Source organism: Branchiostoma floridae, chromosome 7 (assembly GCF_000003815.2).
Source record: "Branchiostoma floridae strain S238N-H82 chromosome 7, Bfl_VNyyK, whole genome shotgun sequence".
Taxonomy (NCBI): Eukaryota; Metazoa; Chordata; class Leptocardii; order Amphioxiformes; family Branchiostomatidae; genus Branchiostoma; species Branchiostoma floridae.
Genome location: NC_049985.1, coordinates 2,439,732 through 2,452,492, shown reverse-complemented (window position 1 = coordinate 2,452,492; position 12,761 = coordinate 2,439,732). Strand labels below are relative to the sequence as shown.

The 12,761-nt window shown below is 44.6% G+C and overlaps 1 protein-coding gene across 1 annotated transcript in view; it reads right to left on the bottom strand.

The window, feature by feature from the left end:
* Positions 1–12,761, bottom strand: part of LOC118419289 (E3 ubiquitin-protein ligase HERC2-like) — a 117,410-nt gene that overhangs the window by 66,378 nt on the left and 38,271 nt on the right. Inside the window, exons 26-43 of the mRNA XM_035825635.1 lie at positions 11,380–11,565; positions 11,117–11,179; positions 10,544–10,729; positions 10,073–10,164; positions 9,561–9,749; positions 8,912–9,076; positions 8,208–8,333; positions 7,460–7,735; positions 6,849–7,056; positions 6,366–6,448; positions 5,580–5,723; positions 4,961–5,134; positions 4,304–4,440; positions 3,510–3,714; positions 2,806–2,923; positions 2,232–2,410; positions 903–1,092; positions 144–329 (exon numbers count right to left, since the gene is read on the bottom strand). Coding sequence (XP_035681528.1) covers positions 144–329; positions 903–1,092; positions 2,232–2,410; positions 2,806–2,923; positions 3,510–3,714; positions 4,304–4,440; positions 4,961–5,134; positions 5,580–5,723; positions 6,366–6,448; positions 6,849–7,056; positions 7,460–7,735; positions 8,208–8,333; positions 8,912–9,076; positions 9,561–9,749; positions 10,073–10,164; positions 10,544–10,729; positions 11,117–11,179; positions 11,380–11,565 — 2,907 coding nt within the window. The remainder of the gene's footprint in view (positions 1–143; positions 330–902; positions 1,093–2,231; positions 2,411–2,805; positions 2,924–3,509; positions 3,715–4,303; positions 4,441–4,960; positions 5,135–5,579; positions 5,724–6,365; positions 6,449–6,848; positions 7,057–7,459; positions 7,736–8,207; positions 8,334–8,911; positions 9,077–9,560; positions 9,750–10,072; positions 10,165–10,543; positions 10,730–11,116; positions 11,180–11,379; positions 11,566–12,761) is intronic.

The window sequence follows — 12,761 nt, the reverse complement described above, 5'->3', positions numbered from 1 at the left end:
CTCCACCAGCACCCTGAGCAGTTCGCACACCATCTTGACGGCCTCCCTCTGCCTCTGCAAATTTCCATCCCAGGATGGAGGTACGGGTGCGGGAGCGTGTTTATGCTATGTATGTGAACTAAACAATGAACAAGCAGACTTACTTTGTTCCCCGATGGCCCCGCTCTCCACCAGCACCCTGAGCAGCTCGCACACGGTCCTGACGGCCTCCCGCTGCACGATTTCTGCGTGCACGCCCATGCAGATGGTCAGTGTTCGCAGAAGAGACGAGCAGGCGCGCCGGATCAGCGATGTCGGGTGAGTGCTGTCGTCCTTGGCGTTCTTGGAATCTAGTGAAGGAGAGTGGAAGTCGTTGCTCAAAACATCTTACTGTAGTCACATACAAGTCCAAAATATCATAACTGAAAATATCATCACTTGAAAACCAACAACATAATATCACTTAACTTTGCTCCACTAACATAGAATGTCTATGTCTCGGCTTTTCTTTGCTGACGAAGATCGTCTAGGATAACTAACATAGAATAAGTAATAGACAAACTACCTGCAATGATACCTACTAGTGAATACTACTGAGCAGTCTTTGAAGATGTTGATCGCATCCAAGTGCAATGTTTATTTTCAGAAGTTGGTCTTGAAATAGATTTACAACTGAGATTCTTAGCGTCAAGTACAGGTGATTGCGATAAGGCAATATTCTTGATATAGGAAAATTAGATGAAACTGTACTCATAACCACACATTACACAGTGTACTTTCCAGAGAATAGTGATTTCGTGTAACAGGTATTGTCTTGGAGATTCACACCTGGATGTGTGCAATAGACATGTTTACTTTTCTCACAAAACAGGCAATAGAACGTATCTCTGCTGGAAACATTAAGATTCTTCAAGACCTCTTACCTGGAACAATGTCTGTCTCCTCCTCCTCCTCCTTCTCCAGGAGTGGAGGAGGTTCCGCCAGCTTCAGGTCGTACTTGCCCTCCTTGCCCATGCGGTAGGAGTTGGTGCTGCCGGTGTCCCACTGCACACGGATCCACCCATCCTCACCAAGGTCTCCGATCACTCGCCCTTCACCAGGGGGTGGGCCATCCTGGAACCAACAAAAATCAATATCAGTTAACAACTTTAGTGTGGAAGACTTGTAGTTTTTTTTGTTCCCAAGTGAGGTACAGGCGTAAGGTTTTCAGACTTCCCCTCTTGATCACTTAGTATCATGGTACCATGGACTAAATCCTGTACTTGCTTAATCATATGGTCTTTAGAAGCAGTGGATTGCTCATTGCTTGACAACGATTGAGTTGCTCGGACGAAAATTTGGGAACTCCAATTTTTGAGCTGGAAATTACAGTTGAACCTTGAATCAGAATGACATATACAGTCAAACCTGTATTAGCGGCCACCTTTGCATAACGGCCACCTGCCCATAGTGGCCACTTTTTGTCGGTCCCTTGGATTCGTAATGATTAAGAAATAGGCTTAGCGGCCACCTGTCCAACGCGGCCAGGGCCACACGATTTCCGGTCCCGCAGGTACGAAAACACTGCCGATTACGGCCACGCGGACCGCTGATCTATGTTTCGGCACGCGTCAGTCGGCCATATACAGCGGCCGAATCGTCACCCTATGCCGGTCTCTTCAGACAATATCAACTGTAGAACATTTAAAACTTTTTATAGCTTTTATTTTCTCAATACATATAGGGTAAAAATCATTGCAGTACATGTAACGTTACAGTACTTTATTATGTGAATAAAGATCAGTCGGTACTAAAACCATGTGTAACTTATTGCTTGTGGTCAATTGATTAGCATATTCTCTATAGTGGCCACCTCTCTACAGTGGCCAATTTTGACCAGTCCCTTGAGTGGCCACTATAGACAGGTTTGACTGTACCAACAAAAGTGAACTTTCAAGCTAAAAACCATTCTTAATTTTCCAGTGATATCCATGTTGCATACATGACCTAACCCACTTGGTCTCCCCACTACTCATGAAAAAATTGTAAAAATGTTTTCTATACAATAGGGAAAAATACACCCAAGGCTTATATTTATATTACATTTTTACCTGGTCACCACACTTCTAGTCTACGCCCCTGACCACCCTGACTCTGACCACCTTGACTCCAGGCTTCACGAGCACAGCCAGCTCATGAAAAAATTGTAAAAATGTTTTCTATACAATAGGGAAAAATACGCCCAAGGCTTTTGATGGCTAGCAATTATCTACCTGGTCTCCCCATTTCCAGTCCACGCCCCTGACCACCCTGACCCCCGGCTTCATGAGTGCGGCCAGCTCGGGCCCGCTGATGGGCACAGGAGGGGGCTGTGGCTTGCTGCGGCTCTCCTCAAACACTGCAGCAACGTTGTTACAGCTGGGATCCTCGCTAGCCTGCAGGGAGTCGGGACCTAAGGAGAGAGTACTGTACTTGTAAAACATGGCAATCATAGATGGCCGACTTCACAGCCTTAACAAGGCTTTACAACCTCCAAGTCACATAGACTAAAGCAGTAGCACTGTAGAATGCATGGCAATACTCCATTGTGTATATTAGGAATTGCTAAGACAGATAAGCCAAAAACCAAGCATCGACTTTCGTGTGTTGAAATAAAAAAGCGAGGGGACTGGAACGTAAATACAGAATTTACTGTCTGTTTCTCTTGCAGTTGGAAAAGAAGAAAGACATTCAAAAGCAACGACGGATGGATTCAGCAACTACATGTAGTTGTCTTGTATCAGGCTTTGTATAACACTTCTTGCTTTAGCCAATTAAAGTAAAAGTTAACAAAATGAGACATAATACCTGCTAGTCTCATGATGGTCTGTGTGAGTGCCAGAGCTCCCCTGTTCAGCAGCTGGCTCACCCCCGTGGCCTGGTGTGGCATCGTCAGCATACCCAGGGTTGCCAGTAGGAACCGGGCCTGGGTGGGAAATACATACTATTAGTTAGCTGGAATGCCTTTATACAATGTATATTAGTTCTCTAAGACTTACAGTTGCAGCCTGGATATGTCTCACTTTTGGTGGCATCACAGAGACTACTGCAGTTGATTGGTAATGCAACAAGAGCTGAAACATGTACATGTGACACATAAGGCTACTTTTTACAAAATAAGTTAAGCATGGTGCATTGGAGTTTTGTGGCAGATGTCAATGTACATGTACCAAAGGGAAGAAGCAGACATGAAATGCTTTGCTTAACCACAAGGTAAGGGGTTCAATATTGGGATAGCCATCATTTTTGTCATCCCTAATTTTCTTGCTTCTGTCCCAACCCAACCCTTTCCTTCCACCGCCTTTTCGCTCAAAAAACAGTCAAGTATCCATGTTACACCTGGGTGGAGTGACGAAATCTTAAGTTTTTCCTAATGACACAATGTCTAGCCAGGAATGTCAGGCATCAAACCAGTGACCTCATGTCCGCTACCAAAAATTTGATGCCACTGCTACCTGTAACCTACACCTACACATGTACACGCACCTGTAACCCACACCTACATTATGTACCTGTGGAAGAATGCCCAGACTGAATGTCTCGGCCCCTGGCCCCGCTCCCTGTGCGGACATCTTGTAGTTGTGGTCGGCGTGGAGCACAGCGTCCCGCAGCGTGGAGATGGACCACTCGTTCAGCCTCCCGAAGGCGATCTCCAAGGAGACGCGATCATTGGGAGGGATGAGGGACGCGTTGTCCAGGCAGTGGGGAAGGGGATCGCTGAGGAGACAAAGGTTTTATTAAAAAAAAAGAAAACTGCTACAAAAGTCATTGGATAAATATTTGGATATTGGACAATAATTTGCATTCTCAAGTACAGTAAAAACTGCTCAAGAAGACACTCAGGGGACCTATACTATGTGGTATATGTGGACAGGTGGTCACTATAGACAAGACTCTCAATACATGTGCTTGTGTCAATAAGATAATTATCTAAATGACTACCAAAAAGCGGTCCTAATGGCCAGATGCTCCTTAAGGGGGTCACTTGTCCAAAAGATCACCGTAATTGTGTAAAGCAGATATCTATATGCAAGTCATTAAGACAACCCCATCTAATTTTTCATCCCCAATATCTACATGTAAGTGCCTGTTCACCCCATCTTGCAATGTGTTTTGTTTGTTTCGCATTTTCTGTGTGACCCTCTGTGTAGTTTAAACATGGTATATCTTACACTAACTCTATAGCATGTTGTACGTTACAGACCCATGGCCTTATCCACATGTATACTCATTAATAATTCTAGCATTCCACATCTGACTGTTTCTGGATATTCAAAAGGTAAATGTTCACAGTCCATTTATATACCTGATTCTCTTGGTGGAGAACTGCAGGCCCTGCCAGCCACACAGCACCTGGTACCGCACTGACGGGATCAGGTAGTCCTTCGACAACAGCTCCAGCATCGCATCCGCACCTTTTAGTCTCAACCTCGCTCTCTCCACCTGGGGATAGGGTATTAAGGGTAAGCTCCAATAGTGATGAATTTATATCAGATTTCTGTACAACAGAAACAGCCAGAGTGCTGTTGTCCTTGTTGCTGTTTGGTGGGCTGCCTAATCTCTCTTTCAAGCCAGGAGCTGAACTGTGAGGAGCTTAAAATTGGTGGGGCTAAATTGCAAGGGTCTGTAATAATATTGCCTCTTTTTAGCACTCTGGTAACGGTAACCTCAATATGACAGCATTGCCCCAGTTACAGCCAAGAAGGACCATAAAGTTGTAAAACACTCACATACTCTTTTTGATGAGTATGATTGAAGTTTACCACTCCGTAAACAAGGAACCTCCATTTAATGTCTAAACTAAAGCTAGGTACTTATTTTCACCTTAGTTAGTGAAGATGCAATGTACAGTGTACATAGAATATGTCCTTATTATTCCATCCAGTGGAAGATTTTCAAATAGCTAAAGCGTGGAAAATATATCACTGTAAACTATATGTACAAAGTACCAAGTCTCCCTCACCTGTCTGTGCAGTGCTTTCCTCAGTTTCTCCACGTCGATGGGTCCGTCCTTCAGCACGAACTCGGTGATCTTGTTCATGAGCGCGGCGTGCGAGCGGGTTCCGGTCAGTCTCTGTCTCAGCCACTTGAAGTTACGGGCGCTCGTGATGGCTGTCAGAATCATGTCCCAGGATTCCTGTTTCAATAAGATGAGAATTGTGACACATCAATTTTGTATACACATCAAAGTTTTCTCAGTCTTTCCATCAATACAAGCCATGTTGTTCAATTAAAATAGAGGTAAAAATGCAACAATTTTCATTTGGACTTCTCCTAAACCTGTAACCAATGCAGAATTGGTAGCCACAGGGCTACTTCAATGCTAAAGTTTAAGATGATTTCACCAAGAACTGGGCAGGCATGACAGAAGCAGGACAGAATGGAGGAAGCTAGTGCTCAAAGTTAACCTAGTCCCCAACCCTCACAATAAGAATGGGACAAGGTGAACGTGAATAGACAAATGCCCCTAAAATTAACTTCCCTGAGAGAAGAAAAAATGATAAATCCCACATTTGCAGCAAAAATGCCAAATGTTTGGCTAAACGTTACCAACAGAGCAGTAGTCCAACATGCACACTCACCTTAGCCTTGAACTTGGCGACTTCTCTGACCACGTCTTCAGGGTCGTCCTCCTGCTCCTTCTCCTCTCGAGCCTCTCCGTCTGCCTTCCCATCTCCCTGCCCTGTCTCTTCTGCCTCCACCTCATCATCCTTACCAACATCCTCCTGGGGGTGAAAGTGAACATGGTAGTTAAAAATTCCTTCCTGCACCACACAGTGCATCTGGTGGTGCTCATCTCTGTTTCTGTAGCCTTGGGCAATCACATCACTGATAGTGTATATGTTCAACTGCCATACTCTTTCCCAAATGTTGAGTGTTAAGCAAAGAAAGCGGTATGTACCATATCTTGTATACCGTATAATGACAGTCATAGAGTGGAATAGCCTGCCTGAACATCTGATACATACCACCTCCATAGAACACTTCAAAGCCGGGGTAGCCAAGTATTATGGCTACCCTAGCTCTACCCAGCTGTAAGACCGAACTATGCCCTAGCAACTTGTACAGCACAGCACTGTTATTTTTGTCTGTTGAATGAATACGTTTCTTTTTTTTTTCACTATTTTTGTCTCACCACCACCGGTTTGCTAGGGCATCCTCACTCCCCTGGGCACAAAGTCCCGCGAGGGGCATTGCCCAGTATTACGTAGATGTAGGTGTAGATGTAGATCTTAAGTCTTTTTGTATGACTCAGTCGAGATCAAACTCCTGACTGTCTGCACTTGAATATTGTTGCTAAAGGTAATATCTACTTAGAGTCAACTTCAAAATCATTGAATAGTGTGTTGAACTTTTAATCCACTTACCTGAACTTCCTTTGTTTCCTGCAGTACTGCAGCCTCTTGTTTCTCCTCCAGCTGCAGGGCCACTGCAGCCAGCTCTGCAGCAGCTATGGTGGAGAGAGGAGAAAAACAGTTTAGTTTCCTGGCTGAAGCACAAACCTAGAAATTATTAAAACTAAGAAAAATAAATCTTTGTTTTTGAAGATACTTTTATGGTCAAAACTACCAATGCAGAACACTCAGGAAGTCAAGGGAGAGAGAAAATCTGGTCTATGTGAACAGGTGGTCACCAAAGGCAGGATTCTTGATGCTTGTGTGATAAACTTATCTAAGTCTATAGAAACTACCAAAAAGTGGTCATATTGGCCCTTTTATAAAGGTTGTGCAAGTTAGACTGTATCAGAAAAAAAACAGTGGCTTTTCAAATTCAAGCATTCATTTCCTTATCTTTGGTTCTTTTTATACATAGAACTTTTCAGCTTATCAAATGACTAGGAATTAACTAACCAGCAGCTTCTTGCTTCTCCTTCCTCTTGTCTTCAATCATTGTCTGCACAAACGCTCTCCATCTGGTGTGCGTGGCGAGCACCTTCAGTCTCCGCACCAGAGACAGCTCGTTCGCGACTGCCGGGCGCAGCTCGTTAAACAGGAACAGACATCTCTCTATCATGGGGGCACACACCTCCTTGTAGGATCTGCCAAGATCCTGGTGAGCCTGGGAGGTAAGAGTGAACATTGCTAACTGTTACCTTTCAAACAAATGGCTTGAAAGCATAGATTGCACACCAGAAATCCCTCACTTAACTTCTAATATTTTCAAAGAAGCAGCAGATTTATGAAAAGATGTTGGAAGTGTTTATTTCTCCATCATTGCAGTCATCATCAACACATAGTTTGACGTAGTGTGCAAGCTAAAAAATGACATTTTTTGCATAAATGCGACAGGTGCTCTCTTGATCATTTCGCAACTTGTAGAGATGTTCAAATGTTATTAAACCCTGTTAAATATTATAGAAATTAATATGCCGAAAAATATGTGCAGCCCTCTGTTATTTACTAAATCAGACAACTTTCTGGCCATCAACAGATACAAGGAGAAGAATACACAGAGGTCTTACTTTAATCAGGGAACATTTGGCACGGTACACAGCCTGACACACGTCTCCTATAGAGTTGGGCAGCTCAGCCTGTTGTGCTGCAGGAGTCTGTGCTGCAGTGGTTTGTGCTGCAGGGGTTTGTTCTACAGTGGTCTGTTCTAAAGGGGGTTCTACAGGGGTGTCCTCAGCTGTGTGAATCTGCCTGTCTGATGAGCAAGCCTGATGCTCCAGGAAGGTCAGGACAGCATGGCCCAGGTCTAGGTGCTTCAGAAGGCAGGCTAACAGTAGTCTTCCAACCTAGGAATACAGAAAATATGACAAGAGTGTTGAGATTAGACATGAACAGTACTTAAAGACAATTCAAGACCTAAGTAGTATCTAAAGATGATTCAACCTCTAAAACTGGATAAGACACTTAGATTACTTTGAGAAGTAACCTTTGACTTATCCAGTTGTAGAGACTGAATTTTCTTTATAACTTTGTCACGGGGAGCTTCATAGCCTATAACATACTACTAAACAAGATCAGATGTTCCAAAGAGTAGTTTTATGTCAAACATTTGGTCAACAAATTTTGAAGCTATCAACAAATGTTGAAGCCTTCAAGAAATGTTAAAGCCAATAAATAAAATCTCTACATACACATAAAGCAACATACCCTCAGCATCTCTTTGAATATTAGGTTTACTGTTATCTTACTAGACATCACACTTTTTTATTTGGTTCCTATCTCAAGAAATGGCAGATAATGTTAAGGTCCAGTCCGTACCTCCTCCACAGGATGGTCCTGAGGGAAGTGGATGGGTGTGACGTAGTGGTGGCTCTTACAGTACTGGTCCACACTGCTGAGGAACAGCTTCACACTGGGCTCCTGGACACGGCTCTCTGCTAATGCCTGGGGAAACACATATACACTGTATGTACTACTTTCAACTTCTCACCACCACTTGCAAGCAAGCAGGATGAGTCTATGAGCTCTGAAGGACAATTTCAGCATTGATTCAGTGCTGTTATCTCAATAACTTGTTTTTTTAGAAATTGACCGCTGTTCGCAGGTTACCGAGCTACATCCAATGTGATAGGGTATATATTCAGGTGACAAATATGCTTGACTCTAGGGCGATCAATAAATTTGGACAAAGGTCAATGATGTTGTGATCCTGGCTGTATGGACATAACTCATAGATTTTTTTCCCTACATTTTGTATTTTTTCCCTGTATTTGAAAAACAAGCTGATAAAATACCGTGTCCAAACAGCACTCCAACAAGAACTCACCAAATTTGATGACCGGAAGGATAGATGTAGTAATCTAACAACATAGACTTTAAAAAACAAAACAAGAATGCTCAACAGTTGACAATGTATACCAAAAAGGAATGCAGTTTGACAGATCAGAGCAACAATGGAAGCATTTTTGTCAGTTCCTCAAATCATACCTGGAGACAGACATACAGAGAACCCCATGCCTTACCTGTAGGAATGGTTTAGCTGGGTCCGTCTGTGAGGTCTGACGGGACAGTCTCCTGAACCCCAGGGGGTTGTCCTCACCCCCAGGGGGGACCGTGCTGGCAGGGGTGGTGGCACTGGACCGCACCTCGCCCTTCTCCTCTTGGAATGGGTTTGGTGGCTGCAAACACTGTATTTAAGACAAACAAGGCTTCTTTGGATGCTGTCACTCACACTCGCTCACTCACTATACGGTTTAACGTCTGTTGTTCCCTGTTAGGCAAGGGTTAGACGTGCTTGCATGTCAATTCAGATATGTTAAGATCATACTGGCCATCAGATTCAGTCTCAATTATTGGTGGAAGATGTCTGGAACATCTGACTCTTTAGCGATTTTATCCACTGTTGCTTTATCTATTTTGCATTATGTTAATGAGGTAAATAATTAGTTAAGAGAGGCCACTGGATCAATCAGTGACACAGCCATCCCACTAATAATGAACAGTTCTGACCAAATACTTTTCATCGACAGCATCTATACAGCATATCCTTATAAGTTATAAAAAGTAGTAATATCTTAACAAACTTCTGATCAAATTCTATTCGTCCACAGTATCTACAGTTTCTCACTTAAAGTTACCAGAAGTAAGTAACGTATCAAAAATGTCCCTAACCTGTAACCCCCCAGAGAAGAGCTCCGACTGGAACCACTGGCTACATTCTTCCTCCATGGCGGTGACGGGCAGACTGAGAGCCTGGCTGTTGGCGCTCAGACCCATCAGCAGACCCAGCACACGCTCCGTGTCTATCAGGGGGGACGAGATGGTCGTGGTGTCCATGGGGTGGACTACGTCCTGGTCAGGCTGGGAAGGAAACAATTACAATGAATGACTTTAAATGCACATTTTTGCCACACTGGGCTACGTACATGCAGGTCACAACAAGACATGTTAAAGAGATGCAGTTAACATTATACATATTTTTTAAGGAAACTACGTTTACCGTTGGATAAATTCAACCTCTCCTTGCTTTTCAGTTATAGCGGATATAAAGGAGCAGATATGTTTATGATCAATGGTTTGTATAGTTGCATCAGAAATATGAATTTTTCTACAGAACTTAAGAGTATGAAAAGTGTTGTAACAGTAGCATGGAATGTATTGCAGCATATTTTAACATTAAGTACCTCCACATAGACCCCGACAAAAAATGCCTGCATCATGTCCCGAGCCTCCTGGGAGTGGTGAGCCTCTTCAAATGCCTCAGTGGCATCTCGAGCTGTGGGCAAGAGGACAAGAAGCATCTGCTTTATTTTGCCTAAAAAAGCTCTCTTCATGCAGAGGGTGCAGCACAACACATGAAAGTGATCTCAAACCAGCTTAGCTTGATGAACCCAATGAACAGTTGTGTTAATCCACCACTAGTCACTGACCGGGAATATTCCCCTAGCTTCTTTTGCCAAATACAATGCACAGTGGACCACAGCTTAACGTCCCATCTTAAGGATTTTTCCAGTAAAATGCAGTAGTGACAACAGCCGGGATTCAAACTCATGACCTTTCGCTCCAGCAGCAGGGTTATAGTTCAGCCTTTCTCTTAAACTACAACTTGCAATTGGGTTAGGTCTGGTAGTTTCAATGCCATATCTAGCCCTCACCAGCATATTCCAGTAAGTTCTCGCTGCCGCACGGCGCCTGCAGCTGGAAGTCCTTCACGTCGTACACCTTCCCGTGGATGACGACCCACAACCCCCCGTCCTTGTTGTGGTTCTCAAGGTCGGCCTTACGGATCAGCTGGACGTCTTCGTTGGGCCGCGTGGCTGCCGTGATGTAAGATATCGTCCCTGGAAAAAGGGAAAGTCAATCCATCTTTTTTGTACCAAAACTTTACCACATCTTGGCCTCAGGAGTTGTTTCATCAAGAAGACTTTCGAATCTTTTCTGGTAAAATGATGACATTTGCACTTTGTATAATACGACCTTTCTACCAAACATCATATCATATATGAATGCACAGCATGGGATGCTGCTCCAAGTAAACAAATTGGGCTGGAAAACTGGCAGTAAAGGCTAAGTGTCGAACATCATCATAAAAATTTTGATCTAAAGTGGTTGAACAATCAAATGACAAATACTCTTTAAATCCAAATCTTTTGTCACAACCACAGGAATATCAGAAGGGTCAACATTTAAGATTTTGACTAGGACAATTAGACTGCTTCTGAGCTTACCGAGGACCCCCAGCCAGGCCAGGTCCTCCCCATCGTCCCTCTCCAACAGAGAAGGGTGCTGCGCTATGCACCATTTGGTGCAGGAAGGACACTGACCAAGAAAGGTACGTGAAGAATGTTGCTAAGCTTACCGAGAATCCCCGGCCAGGCCAGGTCCTCTGCAATCATCCCTCTCCAGCGTAACAACCTCAGGAATATCAGAATAGTCAACATCCATTCAAGACTTTGACTAAGAAAGATAATTCAAATGCTCCAGAACTTACCAAGAACCCCGGGCCATGCCAGGTCCTCTCCATCGTCCCTCTCCAGCCCGGGCGCCAGCCGGTTGTACCGGTCCAGCAGCTCCAGCAGGCTGCCCAGCGGCTGGATGGCTCGGGACTCCTGCAGCACATCTGCAGCCTGCGTCTGCAGGAGGACCATGCAGACCACCAGCTCTGGCAGCAGCACTCCTGAAACATCAATGGTGCAGTGAGAACTCCAGAAACATCATACAAACAGCAAGTGTCTGCAGTAGAACAACCAGATCTGGTAACAGCATACAGAAAGTACTGCTGCAGATCTTAAACATCACATTGGCAGGATTCCTGCAGCACGTCTGCAGCCTGTGTCTGCAGCAGCACCATGCAGACTACCAGCTCTGGCAGCAGCACTCCTGAAACATGATATTTACATTTGAACTCAGTACTACAGCACCGGTACATGTACATCACACAAACAGAAGCTCCAGCAGGCTGCCCAGCGGCTGGATGGCGCGGGACTCCTGCAGCACGTCTGCAGCCTGCGTCTGCAGCAGCACCATGCAGACAACCAGCTCTGGTAGTAGAACACCTGAAACATCAAAGGGACAGTTTTAAGTCCAGGAACGCTCCTGAAACATGACACAAATGACCCATGTCTGCAGCAGAACCATGCAGACAACCAGCTCTGGCAGCAGCACTCCTGGAATATGATGTTCGAATTTGAACTCAGTACTGTAGCAATGGTACATCACACAAACAGAAGCTCCAGCAGGCTGCCCAGCGGCTGGATGGCGCGGGACTCCTGCAGCCTGTGTCTGCAGCAGGACCATGCAGACCACCAGCTCTGGTAGTAGAACACCTGGAATATGACATTTACATTTAGAACTCCTGCAGGTCTCCCAAAACATCATATTTGCAAAACTCCTGCAGCACGTCCGCGACCTGTGTCTGCAGCAGGACCATGCAGACCACCAGCTCCGGCAGTAGCACTCCTGAAACATCAATGGTGCAGTGAAAACTCCAGAAACATCATACAAACAGCAAGTGTCTGTAGTAGAACAACCAGATCTGGTAACAGAAAGTACTGCTGCAGATCTTAAACATCAAATTGGCTGGATTCCTGCTGCACATCTGCAGCCTGTGTCTGCAGCAGCACCATGCAGACCACCAGCTCTGGTAACAGCACTCCTGAAACATGGCATACAATGGCACAGTTAGAACTTGTGTAGAACTTCAACATCACACGATAAGAATTCCTGCAGCACATCCGCAGCCTGCGTCTGTAGCAAGACCATGCAGACCACCAGCTCTGGTAGTAGTACACCTGAGACAGTAATGGTGCAGTAATAACTCTTGGAACAACAATGATAAGATCTCCTGAAACATCAGTGATACTGTTTACACTC